This window comes from Lissotriton helveticus, chromosome 2_1 (genome assembly GCF_964261635.1).
Source record: "Lissotriton helveticus chromosome 2_1, aLisHel1.1, whole genome shotgun sequence".
NCBI classification, from domain to species: Eukaryota; Metazoa; Chordata; class Amphibia; order Caudata; family Salamandridae; genus Lissotriton; species Lissotriton helveticus.
The window spans coordinates 1,220,266,704-1,220,286,465 of NC_136059.1; the positions used below are offsets into that span (position 1 = coordinate 1,220,266,704).

Consider the following 19,762-nt stretch of genomic DNA (forward strand, 5'->3'; position numbering starts at 1 on the left):
AGTTTATTTTCTTCCAAATGTATAGTTAATTGTTTATTAATGAGTGACTCCATCATTTTACCAAAAAGAGGCAGAAGGGAGATGGGACGGTAACTCGCAGGTTGTTTGGGATCAGCGTTATTTTTTTTCAAAATAGGTCTTACTGAGGCTTCTTTCTAGATTGCTGGAAAAGTGGCTTGTACTAGTGATAGATAAAAAATTGAGCTTAATTCAGTGATTAAGGCTGGGGCTATTTTAGCCAAAATATGTGCTGATGCTGGATCGCTAGGAGAGCCTGACTTAGTTTTCCTCATTATATCTCCAATCTCTTCCTCCGATATAATGTTACGTTCTTTTAGAGTCTTATGTAAGGGTATTTGTCCAGTGTGTTCAGAATTATCAAAGATTGGGGCCCTGGAATAGGTGTTTGTTGAAGGAAAAGATTTATGTATATCATTAATTTTGTCTCTAAAATAAGAGGAGAGTGTGCTGGCCCATTCTTGGGATTCCATAATAGGGGGTTGACAGGCCGAGGGGTTCGTAAATTCTCTTACTATTGAATACAGTTCTTTGTGCGAGTTTCCAGCTAGGGTAATTTTCGTTCCCAGATAGGTTTTCTTTGCTAGTGCTATCTGGGCCATATACTCTTTATGTAGAATCGTATATTGTACTTTATCTTCTTCATCCTTTGTTTTGCGCCATTTGCGCTTGGCGGTCCTAGCAGCTAATTTAACTGGATTAAGTTCTAATGTAAAACAAGGTGATCGCTTGTTTGGGCACTTAATTTTCTGTTTTGGAGCTATGAGGTCTAATGTCGCAGTGATTGCTATCTCGAGGTCAATTGCCACTTTATTTAGATCTGAACTTTCATTCACAAGGGGGGGGCGAAAAAGAGCGCAAGAAGGAATCTGTGTTTGCACGGGGGACTGGGTGGTATACATGCTAGAAGACAAATCGATTGTATGTGTACCTAACATGCACTAATTCATGATGTAAGAACGCAAGAAAATTCCAAAATTAAAGTTTGAAAAAAAGAAGGAATCTGTGTTCATTTTATTCCAAGCGCGGCTCATTTTTATCTCTTTTTGATGAACAGATTTGGTTGGCTTAATATTAATGGTAAATTTGATTATTGAATGGTCAGACCATAGGACTGGTTGTACTTCAGAGATATGGACTTCATGAGAATTAGTGCATAGCAGATCTAAAGTGTGTCCAGCATTGTGGGTGGCCTCTGTGTCCAATAACATCAGGTCTAATGCATGGATACTATTGATCAGTTCGATAGTATTGGGGTCATTACGTAATTCCATATGGAAATTGAAATCTCCTATTAACAGAAAATGTTTACAGGCTAATACATGTGGGGCCAGAGCATCCAGAAGCTGCAAAGCAAAGTTCGTTTTGCTTTCTGGTGGTCTATAAACGAGCGTTCCTTTCCAGGATTGCTTGTTGTTAAGGTCAAGGGAAAAAGTTAAAAGTTCTCCCCAGTTGGCAATGTGAGTGTCCGCTATACAGATTTTTATATGGGATTTATAGACTATGGCCGTACCGCCACCTCTCTTTGCGGTCCTATCTGACCTTAAGATGTTGTAGCCAATCGGCAGAGCCGTGGCTATGTCAGAGGAGGATGTTTCTTGGAGCCAGGTCTCCGTGATGAAAAAGAGATCTGGAGAGTTTTGATCTAATAAATCCCATATTTGAAGGGAGTGCTTAGGTAGAGAGCGGATATTGCCGTACAGGCAAGTGAGATAAGCGGAGTGTGGTACAACTGACTGAAGAAACGGTTTCTGATCATTTTTGAGGGGAAGTGTATTAAGCGCTAGAAGTTCTCAACTTGAGTATCTAACAGTGGCCATGACACAGAGCAAACAGAGTGAGAACGAACAAGGGAGGCACTAACTTGGCGCTGACTTTGCGCAGACGGGCGCAGACGGGCAGGGCTTGACTCTGGCGCGACTCCGGCGCGTCGTCCGCGCGACGCTGCGCGTGTCCGCTCGGCGCACTCACTTTTGTCGCTTGAGTGGGCGGGACACCTGGCAGCAGTGAGAGTGGAGCGCTGACCGGTGTTGAAACCCGGAAATGAGGCTCGTTGGTGATAGGACCCCTCCGCTCAATCGGCACACGCCGTGACGGAACAGGGGAAACACCAAGGACAGGTAGGCAAAAGCTTACTTTAAAATGATATAATTGCAATTCACAATGAAGTACATTACAGATAAAAAGCGACAATTTAAAATTAAGTTGCAGTTCGGTTTTTGGCTACAATTCAGCATAGCATAGCGGTGCAGTGAGCTATCAGCAGAATATTCCGAGTAATCCCTTCTATAACACACTCTCTACGAGGCTGTAATACTAATCTGTCTGCGCGTGTCCGCTCGGCGCACTCACTTTTATCGCTCGAGTGGGCGGGACACCTGGCAGCAGTGAGAGTGGAGCGCTGAGCGGTATTGAAACCCAGAAATGAGGCTCGTTGGTGATAGGACCCCTCCGCTCAATCGGCACACACCGTGACGGAACAGGGGAAACACCAAGGACAGGTAGGCAAAAGCTTACTTTAAAATGATATAATTGCAATTCACAATGAAGTACATTACAGATAAAAAGCGACGATTTAAAATTAAGTTGCAGTTCGGTTTTTAGCTACAATTCAGCATAGCATAGCGGTGCAGTGAGCTATCAGCAGAATATTCAGAGTAATCCCTTCTATAACACACTCTCTACGAGGCTGTAATACTAATCTGTCTGCGCGTGTCCGCTCGGCGCACTCACTTTTATCGCTTGAGTGGGCGGGACACCTGGCAGCAGTGAGAGTGGAGCGCTGACCGGTATTGAAACCCGGAAATGAGGCTCGTTGGTGATAGGACCCCTCCGCTCAATCGGCACACGCCGTGACGGAATAGGGGAAACACCAAGGACAGGTAGGCAAAAGCTTACTTTAAAATGATATAATTGCAATTCACAATGAAGTACATTACAGATAAAAAGTGACGATTTAAAATTAAGTTGCAGTTCGGTTTTTAGCTACAATTCAGCATAGCATAGCGGTGCAGTGAGCTATCAGCAGAATATTCTGAGTAATCCTTTCTATAACACACTCTCTACGAGGCTGTAATACTAATCTGTCTGCGCGTGTCCGCTCGGCGCACTCACTTTTATCGCTTGAGTGGGCGGGACACCTGGCAGCAGTGAGAGTGGAGCGCTGACCGGTATTGAAACCCGGAAATGAGGCTCGTTGGTGATAGGACCCCTCCGCTCAATCGGCACATGCCGTGACGGAACAGGGGAAACACCAAGGACAGGTAGGCAAAAGCTTACTTTAAAATGATATAATTGCAATTCACAATGAAGTACATTACAGATAAAAAGCGACGATTTAAAATTAAGTTGCAGTTCGGTTTTTAGCTACAATTCAGCATAGCATAACGGTGCAGTGAGCTATCAGCAGAATATTCTGAGTAATCCCTTCTATAACACACTCTCTACGAGGCTGTAATACTAATCTGTCTGTCTGTCTGTATTCCACTGATAAAGCAAGGAAAGGGTGATGAGATACAAGCACCTCCCTCCGAAGTAGAAGAGTGACGTACTGAAAAAGGTAGTATTAATAAAAAACAACACAACAATATTTATTTATATATTTGCAGTCTTGTACAGCATGAAACAAACTCAGAAGTTTAGGGTAGCAGAACAGTTTACCCTGGCTCAAAAGTACATACACGAACAAACATGGAAGGAAAGATCAAAAACCAGTAGAAAAGTAGAGTATACATAGTCACATTCAAGAACTTATTGAACCTTGCCCCCCCCTATATGACACACACAATATTTTGACTGGCAAATGGATTTAATTGGTGAATGGTGGTGCTCTAGAACCATTTAGATGAATTCCTATCTATGATTCTTATACACCTCTTAGTTCAAGTGATTCATATTCCACTTCAGATAGACCATCAGATAGATAGCCCCATTTCAAACTGTTGTTGGAATAACAAGGTTTTAAGGTCCCACCTGAATATACAATAGAAAAGATTTGTTTGGATGGCCGGGGGCTAGGGTTCCGTACTGTTGATTCATTACCTAATGAGCTATGTGATGAGATTGCAGATTTTTTTGTGAAAAAAGTAGACTTAATACACGCTACTTTCACAGATAGCCCACATGACCATCACTCAATAGTGAGAAAGGTTCCCGACACCAAGCCCCAGTTGACAAGCTTCTCAGTCCCTAAGAGGTCTGACCTGCTTCCGATTATGAGAGGAATACATTCTGGATCCCCTCTGGATGTAATCTCCCCTAATCGATGCACGGGAGTCCTTGATGGCATGATCGAGCAGATTGAACAGCTTATCGCTCTCTCTTTCCAGGAGTGCCACGTGCTGGAGGCTTGGAAAACCGCACAGGTTATACCCCTGAAAAAGAAAGCGAACATTCATATCTCCCAACTGCAAAACCTCCGTCCGATATCCCTCCTCCCCTTTTGTGGGAAAGTTGTGGAGAAGGTTGTGAATAAGCAACTTATGCAATTCATCAAAGAGAACTCTTGCCTACACTCAACCCAGTCAGGTTTTAGAGCAGGATATTCAACTGAATCTGCGGTCCTCTTTTCCACAGAACGCCTGAGACAACTTGTTGATGGAGGGCAGACAGCAGCGTTGGTGTTATTAGACCTCAGTGCAGCATTTGACACCGTGCTGCACTCAACGCTGCTGTCACGCCTCTCAGACATGGGAATAGAGGGCCCAGCCCTGGAATGGATAAGATCCTTCTTGGAAAATAGGAGTTTTCAGGTACATTGCCCTCCCTATAAGTCATCCCCCCGCAAGTTGAGGCATGGGGTTCCACAAGGCTCAAGTCTGAGCCCCACGCTGTTTAATATTTATATGGAGCCTTTGGCACATATTGTGGAATCCTATGGTGTGGATATCGTCACATACGCTGACGATACCCAATTAATAATTCAACTTGCTAATAACCAGCCTGAGGAAGCCATTAATTTTTCCAATTGTATGCGGGCAGTGGCTGGGTGGATGAACAACAACTGCCTTCGCCTAAATGGCGAAAAAACCGAGTTGCTAGTGGTCGGTAAGTCTCTCTCTACCTGGTCGCAGGACTGGTGGCCGACGGAATTAGGGCCAATCCCCCGCTCAGCAGAGGTTGTAAGAAACTTGGGAATCATGATTGATGCGGAGCTTTCCTTCAAGCAACAAATTAGTAAAATCACTGGAAAATGCTTTGGAATATTAAAAACCCTCCGCAAAGTTCCCGACCTGCTCCCCTTTGGTGCCAGGAAGAAACTTATCCACGCCCTAGTCACGCCGCATCTGGACTATGGCAACGCCCTTTTCCTTGGCCTGAGCAAAAAAGGCATTCAACAACTTCAGTGTGTCCAAAATGCCGCTGCCCGCTTGGTACTGAACCTTCCACGTAGGGCATCCGGTACAACGGCATTGCGCAAACTTCATTGGCTCCCCATTGTGGAGCGTATCAAATTTAAGGCACTATGCATGGCTCATCGTATTGCCCAGGGAAAAGGCCCAAACTACCTGCAAAGACTCCTTATCACCCATCGCCCTACTCGAAATCTTAGATCCGCTGGAGTGATGTTATTCAAACTCCCCCGCGTTCACAAGTCCAGAATGGGAGGTAGCTCCTTCCGTTTCTTGGCTAGCAAACACTGGAATAGCCTCCCCTTGAATCTTCGGATGGAGCCCTCCGAAACAAGATTCAGACAAAATCTAAAAACTCATCTCTTTCCCAAGTAAATAGTATCCTGATACTTTCTAGGATTTTAGTGTAACTTGGTTTTAGCTTCATCTGGGAGCAGTAGTTTTTCAGCGCGGGGTCACACCGTCATAGGTGTAACCAGGCGCTTAAGAAATGGTCTTATTATTATTATTTTTTACCTGAAAAGGCTTGCTTCAGAGCCCTCGGTTTCATGAAGACTGGAGTTTTCAGGAAGAGGGAGCCTGCACATCTGGGTGCACGAGGACCATGAGAGAGGATCCACTTGCAGCGAAATGCTCAGGGGAGCCGTTGTTTAATGCTTTATATACTATGCAACAGTAAACAAAAATTGTTCCCTGGGTTTAATGCCTACAGTGCTCGAATTATCAGATGAACTATCCCAATCACAATCTCTATTGCTGAAAATTCATAAGATCATCACATTCACACCAAAGGGCCTTTTTTCTACTGCCCGCCCAGGGTAATAGGGTTACCCTTGTGGGTAATAGGGTTACTCTCCTCCCTTTATACTATTATATACTATGCAAGCCAGCTTACAAGTGCTTCGGACCTCTACAGCAGCCATCTCATAGTGACCGATCTTGAATTATATGGTCTTATCTTCTAGCTAAAGCCAGATGTCAAATGGTCAACGACATTGGGTTCTGCTTTTAAAGGTGTAAAGTGGGGTTTGGATATTCCTGTCAAAAAGGAGAATCCTTTGTCGAGTCTCTTGAAAACCTGTTCTTGCACATCCATTTTGAAGTCGGCAGCTGGAATGAAGGACTTACCTCCTTTGAAAAGTTTGATTAAGTAATGTACTGCTTTTGATAGAACATTTATATGTCAATGCAGCTTTTTGTGGCAGGAGAAGCATAGCAATTTATCATTCTCAACAATAGATGGGTTGCAGCCTAGCTAGATGGTTGTCTCCAACCATTCTTGAATCGCTGTGGTGCAATTCTATGTTGAGATGAAGAAGAATTCTCTCTTCAAAGGATTAATTTTAAGGTGATGAAGCCATATCAATGATTGGAGCGAGCCAGGTGTTGATGTTAACTGATGAGCTGACTTTCTACAGAGCTGCTAGTTGTCTGTATAGATGTAAAAAGTGATGTTAGAGTGTCTTAGGAGAGAAGTTAAATGCTCAATGCGCAGATACGAGAATGTAGGTGAAAGTATTGATCTTTGAGGCTGTATATTTTTAAGAACAAAGAGGCCTGAAAGGAAGTTTGCCAGTTTTGCATGTTGTGAGTGAATGTTCATAGTCAACCTCACTGGTGAGACACAGATTACCTTCCTTTGTTCCATTGTTTTCAAGTTGTTGTCATGTTTCAATGTGCCAAACGACGTAGACAGGTTGAGAAGAGTGAGTAGACAGAAGTGCCATTTGTTAGGTGCACAATGAATCATCCACTATTCGAAGCATATCCATCACAGTGCTGAATCAGACCTACAGTGCAATTGGAAATCATCAACGAAGTTGGTTTCTTGAATGAAATTATTTAGTTGTCTCACAAATTACATTGTGAGCGCTGCACCGCAAATGGCATTGCAGCGTGCACAAAGTAATTTGTTTTATTTATTTATTTATTTATGTACTTACCTTCGGTCGGCCGTATGCCAGAGTTTACTACTCCCCACCCTGCCCCTCCCCCGCCCTACCGCCCCACAACACTCCCACTACGAGCTGCTACTGGTGGGTTGGTATGTTTTCTAACAACCTTGAAACATTTTTTCAGATGTTTTTTTGCCTGGTTGATTTTAGATCTGATTAATTAAGCATTGTTACGCTTGTTTTTTATGTAGGCTTTGCGTCTGCATTGTACGTTTGCAAGGGCATAGGTATTATGGCTTTTTGAGTAAAAGTCTTTGGGCCCGATTCACAGAACTAACTTAAGACAAAATCCTAAACTTACTACCATTTTGGTATTCACAGAAGGCACTTACTGATTTTGGTATCCACAGAAGGCACTTACTCATTTCGGTATTCACAGAAGTTAGGAGTCCTAACTTTAGGACTCCTAAATGCCTTCTGTGAATACCGAAAGTCTTAAAATTGGGATTTTTCTCAATTTCGTAGTAGTAAAGTTAGGACTCCTAACTTTAGGACTCCTAAATGCCTTCTGTGAATACCGAAAGTCTTAAAATTAGAATTTTTCTCAACGTTACTACTACTAAACTGAGAAAAATCCTAATTTTAAGACTTTCGGTATTCACAGAAGGCATTTAAGATTCCTAAAGTTAGGAGTCCTAACTTTACTACTACTAAATTGAGAAAAAACCTAATTTTAAGACTTTCAGTATTCACAGAAGGCATTTAGGAGTGCTAAATTTTGGAGTCCTAACTTTACAACTACTAAACTGAGAAATATCCAAATTTTAAGATTTTTGGTATTCACAGAAGGCATTTAGGAGTCCTAAAGTTAGGAGTCCTAACTTTACTACTCCGAAACTGAGAAAAATCCTAATTTTAAGACTTTCGGTATTCACAGAAGGCATTTAGGAGTCCTAAAGTTAGGAATCCTAACTTTACTACTGCTTAACTGAGAAAAATCCTAACTTTAGGACTTTCGATATTCACAGAAGGCTAACTAACTTTAGGACTCCTAACTTCTGTGAATGCCGAAATGAGTAAGTGTCTTCTGCGAATACCAAAATGAGTAAGTGCCTTCTGTGAATACGAAAATGGTAGTAAGTTTCGGATTTTGTCTTAAGTTAGTTCTGTGAATCGGGCCCATGATGTTGATCTTAGAACTTTTCTCTCTTCATATAGTTGTGCAGTGAACCATGTTGTAGGTCTGTTGTTCTCAAGACTCTTTTCAGCTTAAGCGTTGCTTTCTTGGTCCCAATATTTTCCCACCAATCCATAACATAGCAACATTTACAGTAAGAGGATACACATAGCAGAATTACATTCTAGTTGGTTGATCCTCCTAAATGCTCCTTTTTATGTGAAATGAAAAAAATGTGAAAATATAATGAAGATATTAACATGGAAAAGAAAGATTGTTAATAGAGAAAAGCCCCAGGTACAGTTAAGAAAATGTAAAGTATGAATGTATGTCAATGGAAATCTTCCCATTCAGCCGACTAGATTTTCCTACCAGACTCCACCTTGCAGCAGCATTTGTGGGGAATGTATGAACTGTGCACGCCAGATGTAACTGGGCATATAACAATGATATTTAACATGGAAACCCAGCAAACTCCAGTAAGAGTTTTTCAAAAGACCCTACAAACTACAATAAGAGCTGTATTCCTTGGCAGATCCTGCCTTAATGGCTGGTCTCATTAACCAGATTCCAAGTTGGAACTACTTGCACCTTTCCTGGTTTTGACCTCAATATCATTATTGTACTGCTCAAATTACTTACTCTGCCTTCCTGAAACTTATATTTATTTATGTGGTTTCCTTCCTCCGTCCATTCCTATAAATTCTAAACATCTAACACCAGATTGAAGTCAGGATTTATGCGATTTTGGTGCAAAAAGTGAAGGGAAGTGATGAGTCAGTATTTGATCATGTATTTGAGTATGTAAGGTTAGCTTCAGAAGTGTAATCACTGCTACATACCCAGCCACAACCTTAGAGCCAAAGTCGTTTCCCTATTGTCGAGGGCAAAAAGCACAGATGCCATTTTTTTAGGGTTTGGTACAAAAGGGGGTGGTGATGGACGGAGCATCTGAACCAATCAAACACTCACACCCAGTCAAAAGATCTGGGTTTGATCCATCACCGTTCTTTAGCCCACTCTGCCACCCCAGTTCAGACATGGCTATATGCAAATCAGTCTGACCCTGTGCCTTATGGGAACAGTCCAGCCCGAACTGCCAAGCCATGCCTTCCCTGGACCGGAAACAAGCTTCCGAGGACTGGTTTCTGGCATTCCAGCCGTCTTCAGCCCGGCTTGCTTGAATCAGTGGCAAAGTGAGCAAGGGACTCACGTCTGAGCATACCCTGTGTTAGAAAGCCGAACCCGGGGGCGGCAGAAGGTGTCTGACTGACCACCCCTAGGTCTACCCCTCCTTCGGAGAAGGGACCGAGCGATGTCGAGGGGGCCTCCGACGGGGGGCCCTCTTCTAGTATCGCACAGCAGAGTAACTACACCACTACAAAAGTACACAACACGTAGATAGAGTTTTCAAGCTTTATCTGGCAATAAGTATCGTTTCAATATATACAGCCGGTCCTGGGACCGGGAAAGTCTCGTGACAAGGGGTCAGGTAGCGGGACAGTCTTATAGATGGGCGGTGGCAAGGAGACCCTACGCACAGCTCTCAATCCTCGAGCTGGGGGGTTCCGGAAGGTTGGGCCGCGGCAGCGCCAGCAGGCTCCAAGGTGGTTACTGCGAAGATGGACCGCGGCAGCGCCAGCAGGCTCCAAGGGGGTTACAGCGAAGATGGGCCGCGGCAGCGCCAGCAGGCTCCAAGGTGGTTACAGCGAAGGTGGACCGCGGCAGCGCCAGCAGGCTCCAAGGTGGTTACAGCGAAGGTGGACCGCGGCAGCGCCAGCAGGCTCCAAGGTGGTTACAGCGAAGGTGGACCGCGGCAGCGCCAGCAGGCTCCAGGTAGGGCAATAAGGTGAGTTCGTCTCAGGGTCAGCCGACAGCGTCAGCAGGGCTTCTCGACTCCGTGATACAACTCCCGTCCTACTCCGGGGCTGGCCCAGATATAGGTCTGGAGTCCTTTGATGTCCGGACCCTCTCGCCTGGGGGTCAGAGGGGCCAGGATGATGGTGTCCAGACACCCAGCAGGGGGGTGGAGCCAGCGCCCAGGGAGGCCGGAGGGCGATCGCTACCAGGTGTCCGGGGATGGTTGGAGAGCCATCGAAACTCCCCTCTCCTTGTCTCTGGTTGAGTGGCCACTCTACCACCCGGAGGTTCTTGGTGCCTCGATGGCGGGCTCGCTGGGGCTGGGGTCGCGGCTGGGCCGGGACCACGTGCCTGTGACGTGATGGGCCCAAGATGGCGTCGGGCCTGGAATGTGGGTCCTTGGTGGGCACCGGACCGGTAACGCTGGGGCGGCCCAAGGGTGCCGTGACAGTGGTGGTGGGCCGCCGGGGGGCGGATCGGGTGGTTTGTAGGTCGTGCAGAGGTGTGCCCAGGGCCGACCCGGGCTGGGTGGAGGGCCGATGTCGTCCGGGGCCCGCCATGCGGGAGGGGTAGGACCACGCCACGAGGCCGGGTCCAACACACGTCCCCTCCAGCTGAAGGCAGGGGAGAGTCACCCATCTTCTTGGGGATTCTCCTCGCCAAGGCGGAAGAATCTGGAGAGGCCGTCAGCGTTGGCGTGGTCGTTGCCAGGGCGATGTTCCACGGTGAAGTTCATCCCTTGGAGGGAGATAGACCAACGCAGCAACTTCGGGTTCTCGCCTCGCATCTGCATCAACCACCGCAGGGGCCGGTGGTCGGTCTGTACTCGGAAGTGGGTGCCGAAGAGGTAGGGCCGGAGCTTCTTTAGGGCCCATACGACGGCGAAGGCTTCCCTCTCGATGGTGCTCCATCGTTGTTCTCTAGCCAGCAGGCGCCGGCTGATGAAGGCCACCGGACGGTCGACTCCGTCAGAGGTCATTTGGGAGAGGACGGCCCCAACGCCATGTTCCGAGGCGTCAGTTTGGACGATGAACTCTCGGCTGTAGTCGGGGGCCTGGAGCACCGGGGCGGTGCACATTGCAGTTTTGAGGGTCTCAAAGGCTACTTGGCACTCGGGGGTCCAGTGCACCTTCGGGGGTAGTCTCTTGGAGGTTAGTTCTGTGAGGGGCCCCACAATGCTTCCATAGTCTTTTATGAACCGCCGATAGTAGCCCGTGAGCCCCAGGAAGGCTCGGACGGCGGTCTGGGTGACGGGGGGTTCCCAGGCCTGGATGGCGTCGATCTTGGGTTGAAGGGGAGCCACTTGGCCACTCCCCACTTGGTGTCCCAGATAGGTCACGGACCCTTGACCGATCTGGTACTTGCTGGCTTTTATTGTTAGTCCGGCCCGTTGGAGGGCCGTCAGGACCTTCCAGAGGTGGGACAGGTGTTCATCCCACTGAAGGCTGTACACTGCAATGTCGTCGAGATAGGCGGCACTGAACTCTTCCAGCCCCGCCAGCACCCTATTCACGAGTCTCTGGAAGGTGGCCGGGGCGTTCTTCATGCCGAAGGGCATCACTTTGAACTGGTAGTGGCCATCCGGGGTCGAGAACGCGGACCGTTCCTGGGCTCCTGGCGTGAGGCCGATTTGCCAGTATCCGGCCATGAGGTCGAAGGTGCTGAGGTACCTGGCGGCTCCCAGGCGATCGATCAGTTCATCCGCCCTGGGGATGGGATGGGCGTCGGTCCTGGTGACTGCATTCAGCCCCCGGTAGTCGACACAGAACCGCAGCTCCGGGGGCACTCCGGGGGCGGCGGCCTTAGGGACCAGGACGACGGGACTGGCCCATGGACTGTCTGAGGGTTCGACTACCCCTAGGGCTAGCATTTTGGAAACTTCGGATTGGATGCAGGCCCGCACTCGGTCGGGGACTCGGTAGGCTCGGTGCCGCACGGGCGGACTGTCCCCAGTGTCAACGTCGTGAACACACCACTGTGTGACCCCGGGGGTGAGGGAAAATAAGTTCGCAAATTGACCTAGCAGTTTCTGGCAGTCCTGGCGCTGCTTGGGGGTCAGCGTGGGAGAGAGGGAGATCCCCTCGACCGAACCATCTTTCTCGGAGGTGCTCAGGAGGTCTGGTAGAGGCTCGGAGTCGTCCTCTGCTCCGTCATCGGTAGCCAATAACAGGCTCAGTTCGGTGCGGACAAAGTGGGGCTTGAGCCGGTTGGCGTGTAGGACCCGGAGGGGGTTCCGGGGGGACTCCATGTCCACTAGGTAGGTGACGGGGCTCTTGCGCTCCACCACACGGAAGGGCCCTGTCCATTTGTCCTGGAGGGCGCCAGGGTCGACTGGGGACATGACCCAGACATGTTGGCCCGGCTCGAAATCAATGGACGAGGCGTTTTCATCATACCAGCGCTTCATCTCCTCTTGACTGGCTTTTAGGTTGGTTTCGGCCAGTTCCCGGAACTTCCGAGTCTGGTTGCGGAGAGTCAAGAAGTAGCGGAAAACATCGGGTGGAGCATCGGAGGGGGCCAGCTCCCAGCCTTCTTTGACCAGGCTGAGGGGGCCTCGCACAGGGTGTCCATATAATAGTTCAAAGGGGCTGAACCCCAAGGACTTCTGGGGTACCTCCCGGTAGGCGAACAGGAGGCACGGCAGCAGAACGTCCCATTTGCGCCGGAGTGGTTCTTCTAGGCCCTTGATCATTCCTTTCAGGGTCTTATTAAACCGTTCTACTAGTCCATTCCCTTGAGGGTGATACGGGGTGGTGAACTTATATGCGACCCCGCACTGTTGCCATAGGGACCGCATATATTTTGATATAAAGTTTGTGCCCCGATCACTTACGACCTCTCGGGGGAAGCCGACTCTAGAGAAGATCCCCATGAGCGCTCGCCCCTTTACGGGGGCTGTGATAGTCCGGAGAGGGATAGCTTCTTGGTAGCGGGTGGCATGGTCCACCAGGACGAGGATGAAGCGGTGCCCCTGAGAGGTTAGAGGATCCAGGGGCCCCACGATGTCGATCCCTACTCGCTCGAAGGGAGTGATCACCAAGGGAAACGGTTGGAGTGGGGCTTTGATTTTCCCCCCACTCTTTCCACTGGCTTGGCAGGTCGGACAGGTTCGGCAGTGGTTGTACACAGCGCTGCGCATCTTCGGCCAATAAAAGTGGCTCACCAGGCGGTTGTAGGTTTTGTCCTGCCCCAGGTGCCCAGCGAGGGGCACATCATGTGCCAGATTTAAGAGAAAACCCCTGAAGGGGAGGGGGACGACTAGCACTCGGCCGGCCCCCAGCTCGGCGATTTTCTGTTCGCTGTATAGGAGGTCCTGGTCCCAATAGACCCAGTGGGACCCCGAGGGGGTTCCTGTGGCTTGGGTGGCGGCTTGTTGTCGGAGTCCCTCAAGGGAAGGACAGGTCCTTTGTTCCTGACGGAACTGCTCATGGGTGGGGCCCCCTTCTTGGCGCCACTGGGCTAGTTCGGGAAGGGGCCCGAGCTCGGAAAGTTCTTCATGGCCGGGGCCCCGCGGACCCAGTTCGGGTTCGGTTGTGGCAGTGGCGGGTGGTGGAGGTGCCGGCCATTCCGGTTCTTCGAGCAGATTGGCTTCGGTGGGGACGGCGTCCCGGGTGGACATGGATCGGGTCGTTACGCAAACCCATTCAGGAAGGCCTAGCATCCCCAGATGCTCTCTTCGTTCGATTTGTGCCCAGGGGGAACTTTCCAGGTCGTTCCCTAGGAGGCAGTCTACTGGGGCATCGTCTCGGACGGTGACTTTCAGCATGCCGGACACCCCTCCCCACTCGAAGGGGATGCGGGCCATCTGGCACAGGCTCTCAGAATTGTCCGCTGACCGGACAGGGCACAGAACGTGTGGCAAGATTTGTTCTGGGGTCACCAGATGGCAGCAGACGGCGGTTATGCTGGCCCCCGTGTCACGGAGAGCCTCGGCCCGGCGTCCGTTGATGGTGACCCACTGGCGGTACTTCTGGGTGTTGATCGGAATCTGGTCCCGAGGGATCATGTCTTTGTCGCCCAGGGAGGCGAGGCACATGGCCGCGGACTCCTATTCTTCTGGTTCCATAGGGACCTCTTCTTCTTCATCTCTTTCTTCGCTTAGAGCGGCTGCAGTGATTTGTCGACCGGGGGGGCCGGTGGTGCCGGGCCGTTGGTTCATGGGGCAGAGAGGGTCATTGGCATAGTGACCCAGCCGTTGGCATCTGTGGCACGTAACGTTGGGGCGTGGTCCCGGTCGGGCCGGAGGGGCCCCCCTCGGGCCGGAGGTTGGGGTAGCGGAGGCAGCCGAAGACCCCGGCGGGAGGTCTCGGCCTCGGCTGATGCCCGACCCGCCGCCTCGCGGCCGGTGGTTCCCCGGGGACCCTCGTCCGTATTCTCCTGTGGGGTTCCGGTGGACACGGGTGCTCGCCCACCGATCTGCTTCGATCGCTAGTTTTCGCGGCTCGGTCAACTTGCTGTCGAGGAGGTGTTGTCGTAGTTCAATGAAGCAGTTGTTGGAGAGGTGCTCCCATAATATCAGGTCGACCAACTGCTGGTAGGTAGTGACCTGACTGCCTTTGACCCACCCCACGAAGGCTCTGCTAAAAAAGTTCACATATTCCACCCAAGTTGTACCGGGGATTTTTTTACAGTCTCGGAACCTCTGCCGGTACATCTCGAGGGTGAGTCCGTAGCGTGTGAGTAGGGCCGTTTTCATGTGTTCATAGGAAGTCATTTCGGTGTCAGGGAGTTCCAGCAGGGCGTCCCTCCCTTCGTTGACGAACTTTCCGCACAGGCCGGCGCCCCAGTCCTTCAGGGGCACCCGATGGGCGGTCATGGCCACCTCGTAGGCTTTGAACCACTGTTGGATGTCGTCGTTCTTGTAGTATTCTTTGACTACATCTTTCGGTAGGTGAACCTTGGTGTCCACGGGAGGGGCCGAGGTCTTGGCCCCGGCTGTGCTATCTTCGCTTAGTTTGGCTTTGATTTCGAGTTCTTTCGGCCTCGTTCGTGTTCATAGGCTAATTGTTTTTCTTCGAGTTCACGTTGTCTCCGTTTTTCTTCTAGATCCCCCTCCAGCCGTAGTTGCTCGAGGGCTATCTTTCTCTCTGCTAGCTGGAGTTCTCCGTCTAACCGGAGTCGTGCAAGCTCCAATTCGTGTAGCCGGTTGCGCTCTCGTTCTCGAGCGTCTTCATAGATGAGGTCCGCGTTTAGGGTTGCGGTTCTTTCCCCCGTCGGGGGTGCGCTGGTTTCCGGTTGTCCATTCGGACTATTCTCCTCTTGGGGTGGCCCGTCTCGGGTTTCCACCCAGGCTTGTAGGGCCGATTTGAAGTCCTCTTTTGTATTCAGGCCAGTGGTAGCGATACCCATATCTTTACAGAATTGTTTTAGTTCTTTGTGGCTGTATTCTTCCATCTTTTCTTTCTGGAATTCGGCCGATGGATTTGTTCCTTGGGTCGTCATGGTCTCCGTGTGTTTTTTCGCTGTAGCGGGTAGATCCCTCTCTGTACGATTTTGCGTGAGCTCGGATCGCAGCGCCTGCCACCAATGTTAGAAAGGCGAACCCGGGGGCGGCAGAAGGTGTCTGACTGACCACCCCTAGGTCTACCCCTCCTTCGGAGAAGGGACCGAGCGATGTCGAGGGGTCCTCCGACGGGGGGCCCTCTTCTAGTATCGCACAGCAGAGTAACTACACCACTACAAAAGTACACAACACGTAGATAGAGTTTTCAAGCTTTATCTGGCAATAAGTATTGTTTCAATATATACAGCCGATCCTGGGACCGGGAAAGTCTTGTGACAAGGGGTCAGGTAGCGGGACAGTCTTATAGATGGTCGGTGGCAAGGAGACCCTATGCACAGCTCTCAATCCTCGAGCTGGGGGGTTCCGGAAGGTTGGGCCGCGGCAGCGCCAGCAGGCTCCAAGGTGGTTACTGCGAAGATGGACCGCGGCAGCGCCAGCAGGCTCCAAGGGGGTTACAGCGAAGATGGGCCGCGGCAGCGCCAGCAGGCTCCAAGGTGGTTACAGCGAAGGTGGACCGCGGCAGCGCCAGCAGGCTCCAAGGTGGTTACAGCGAAGGTGGACCGCGGCAGCGCCAGCAGGCTCCAAGGTGGTTACAGCGAAGGTGGACCGCGGCAGCGCCAGCAGGCTCCAAGGTGGTTACAGCGAAGGTGGACCACGGCAGCGCCAGCAGGCTCCAAGGTGGTTACAGCGAAGGTGGACCGCGGCAGCGCCAGCAGGCTCCAGGTAGGGCAATAAGGTGAGTTAGTCTCAGGGTCAGCCGACAGCGTCAGCAGGGCTTCTCGACTCCGTGATACAACTCCCGTCCTACTCCGGGGCTGGCCCAGATATAGGTCTGGAGTCCTTTGATGTCCGGACCCTCTCGCCTGGGGGTCAGAGGGGCCGGGATGATGGTGTCCAGACACCCAGCAGGGGGGTGGAGCCAGCGCCCAGGGAGGCGGGAGGGCGATCGCTACCAGGCGTCCGGGGATGGTTGGAGAGCCATCGAAACTCCCCTCTCCTTGTCTCTGGTTGAGTGGCCACTCTACCACCCGGAGGTTCTTGGTGCCTCGATGGCAGGCTCGCTGGGGCTAGGGTCGCGGCTGGGCCGGGACCACGTGCCTGTGACGTGATGGGCCCAAGATGGCGTCGGGCCTGGAATGTGGGTCTTGGTGGGCACCGGACCGGTAACGCTGGGGCGGCCCAAGGGTGCCGTGACAGTGGTGGTGGGCCACCGGGGGGCGGATCGGGTGGTTTGTAGGTCGTGCAGAGGTGTGCCCAGGGCCGACCCGGGCTGGGTGGAGGGCCGATGTCGTCCGGGGCCCGCCATGCGGGAGGGGTAGGACCACGCCACGAGGCCGGGTCCAACACCCTGCCACACTTATGGCGGCCAAAGCGGTACAAAAGGGGGTGGTGATTGTACCATTCTATTAGGGTTCAGCATCCTAGCATGTGGAACTCTCTGAATCCAACACTAATATCTATCTGAAACCTTCCTCTTCTTGTAAAGAACATGAAGAACAATGTTGTCCAAAAGATGACTATAGCGTGACCGTCCATCCGCTATTGGAGGGTTCAGAAAACAAGATCCCTAAACTAGTTTGAAGCGCATGCACAGAGGTGCTTGAACATCCATCATGGTTATGTGCAGACGTTTTGAGCTTCCATGTTTGTATCTTCATGACATGCAGCAGCAATAAGACTTGAGCTCAAATTTCTAAATATGCAAGTACATATTATAAATGCAATCAAGAGCAAACGCCATAGTATGTGCATGAACATAACAAATGTTATTGTCTAAATAATATCCAGTGTAATGTGTACACAAAAGACATGTCCATAAATATGAGAAGATTCTACTTATTTGGGAACTACAGTGGCATAACTTTTCTATCAACCCCAAGCAAAGTGTTCAACAGAGTCATCCTGAACAGACTGTAGGAACAATTGAAGCTCAGTTACAAGAGCAACAAGCTGGTATGTTATGTATAGGAACAAATAAAATGGACGATTTCAATTGATAGTCATGCTTAAAAAGAAAAGAATTCAATTAGGGGATCAATCCGAGTTTAGAGCATTTTATTTAATGGTAGAAGAATAAAATATTCACAATGTATCAGTGCATAAATACAAAAAATAAAATTATTCTCCAGAAGAAAAAGAAAGTAGCAGGTGTGCCCAGTAAATTAAATACAAAATCATTTGTTAGACATTGTTTCGATGATGGTGTCTGAGACAAAAAATTAGAAAAAAACATATGGAAAAGATAATATGGTTTATCACCTCTTTGTACAGAATGAGAGATAACATTCAATGATCAATACAGCGTGGAGTGTTTCGAGGAATTCTGAGGCAGTGACATGAATGCCCAAATTTAGTCACACAGAGTAATGTGCTGTTTGGCCCTAAAGAAGTGCAGTGACATATTGGAAGGCACTGGAGGGGCTTTGCAGTCCGGAGATAGAGTAGATGGAAGAGTGACTATCCACGGACGGCAGCCTGGACGTTGTTGATTCATCCTATCCAGAATGGACTGGTGGGTAACATTGCAGAGAAATAAAAAAATGTCAATTATGTCATTAAAATCTTGGTTGACTTTTATACACCAACCCAGTCTTTGCACAGCTAAAAGGAAGGTCAAACATTGTCTTCCAGCCATAACCTTATCTCTTCATTATTTCTTTTAACCCAGTTAATATTATTCTTCACTGTTTCCAGTGCTTGTTTCCTTGGTGTGGCTCCTGCTCCGGCATTTGGATATTTTGCAAAGAAATTCTCCATCTGCAATAACATCAGAGCAAAATAGAGGTTACTACAGGCAGAGACATAAACACATGGAATGAATTTCATCATATGAAATGAAGGGCCACATGGGTCAATATTGGAAATAGCGATGGCCTAATTGCGATTTCTGTGAATCTAAATTAGGTAATCACTATTCCTAATGTATGAAGCTCCATGAGTTCCATTTAGCGATTCCTAGTTGGTCCCAAATTTGCCTACCTCATGAATATTAATGAGAAAGTTTGCAATTTGCGACCCATTAGGAATGGCTAAAGTCACGGGATGGTGGCCTGCTGGGGTCAGCAGACCACCATGTCTGTGCTTGCTTTTCAATAAAGCAATCATTTTGAAAAAATAACAACCTGTTTTCCTTAAAGGAAAACGGGTTGCGTTTAAAAAAGAAAAATGAAAACGTTTGCACTACCATTCACAAAGTGGAAGGGGTCCCTTCGAATAAATAAAATATTTATTGTCCTTTACCTGCCACAGCTGGATATCACTGTTGAAAGCACCAGTTATTCTTGTTGGTAGCCGACCAAGGTTCCTGTCGTTGATAGTATATCTGAAACAAAACATTCTGGTCAAATAGTGTACTGCTCAATGCACATCTAAATTTAACAAATGACATTTCAATTTCACAACCCAGAATGCATTGTATTTGTCAGACTTTCCAGCTAAAGTCGGGTATCTGCACAATGTTGAAGTACACTGCATCTGTCCAATAACCTATAAATTGGCGGCATATTTTTTTTGTGCTTTTGAGAGCGTCAGTTTCTTCTATATGAATAATTGTATCATGAAGATTGTTGTGGTATTGTGTACACTTGTAATGATCTCATATATCAGAATGTCTAGTTGGTTGTTAGGATGTATTGGTGTAATTGAAGGTTCTAACTCAATTGACTGCTGAAGATTGCTGAGGCTGGCTGGGGTCTCTTGTACATGTAACTTATTAAAGAAGTTATCCTCATCTTAAAGAGTCTCCGCTACCTTCTTCGATGAGGTGAACATAACTGTCCTCTTGGGTTCTATCTCTTGCCTTTTCTCCTTAATGGAACAGTTACGAAGGTATGAGGTGGAAACCTGTGTTTTCTGTTCATAAAATGCAAATCTACATCCACAAAACATTGGTTTTCCGACCTATATTATCAAACTTGCATGGTACGCCTGTATGTAGACGAACATCCATTTAAGTGAA

At 48.9% G+C, this 19,762-nt stretch overlaps 1 protein-coding gene across 2 annotated transcripts in view; it reads right to left on the reverse strand.

Annotated features, from left to right (window-relative positions):
* Positions 1-17,848: 17,848 nt before the first annotated feature.
* ENPEP (glutamyl aminopeptidase) overlaps positions 17,849-19,762 on the reverse strand; it is a 297,126-nt gene continuing 295,212 nt past the window's right edge. Inside the window, exons 19-20 of one of the 2 annotated variants that reach the window (XM_078676092.1) lie at positions 19,045-19,126; positions 17,849-18,561 (exon numbers count right to left, since the gene is read on the reverse strand). In XM_078676092.1, the coding sequence (XP_078532218.1) occupies positions 18,418-18,561; positions 19,045-19,126 (226 nt within the window). In that variant the 3' untranslated portion in view covers positions 17,849-18,417. Of the gene's footprint in view, positions 18,562-19,044; positions 19,173-19,762 lie in introns of both variants that reach the window. The other variant, XM_078676093.1, reaches the window with a different exon arrangement.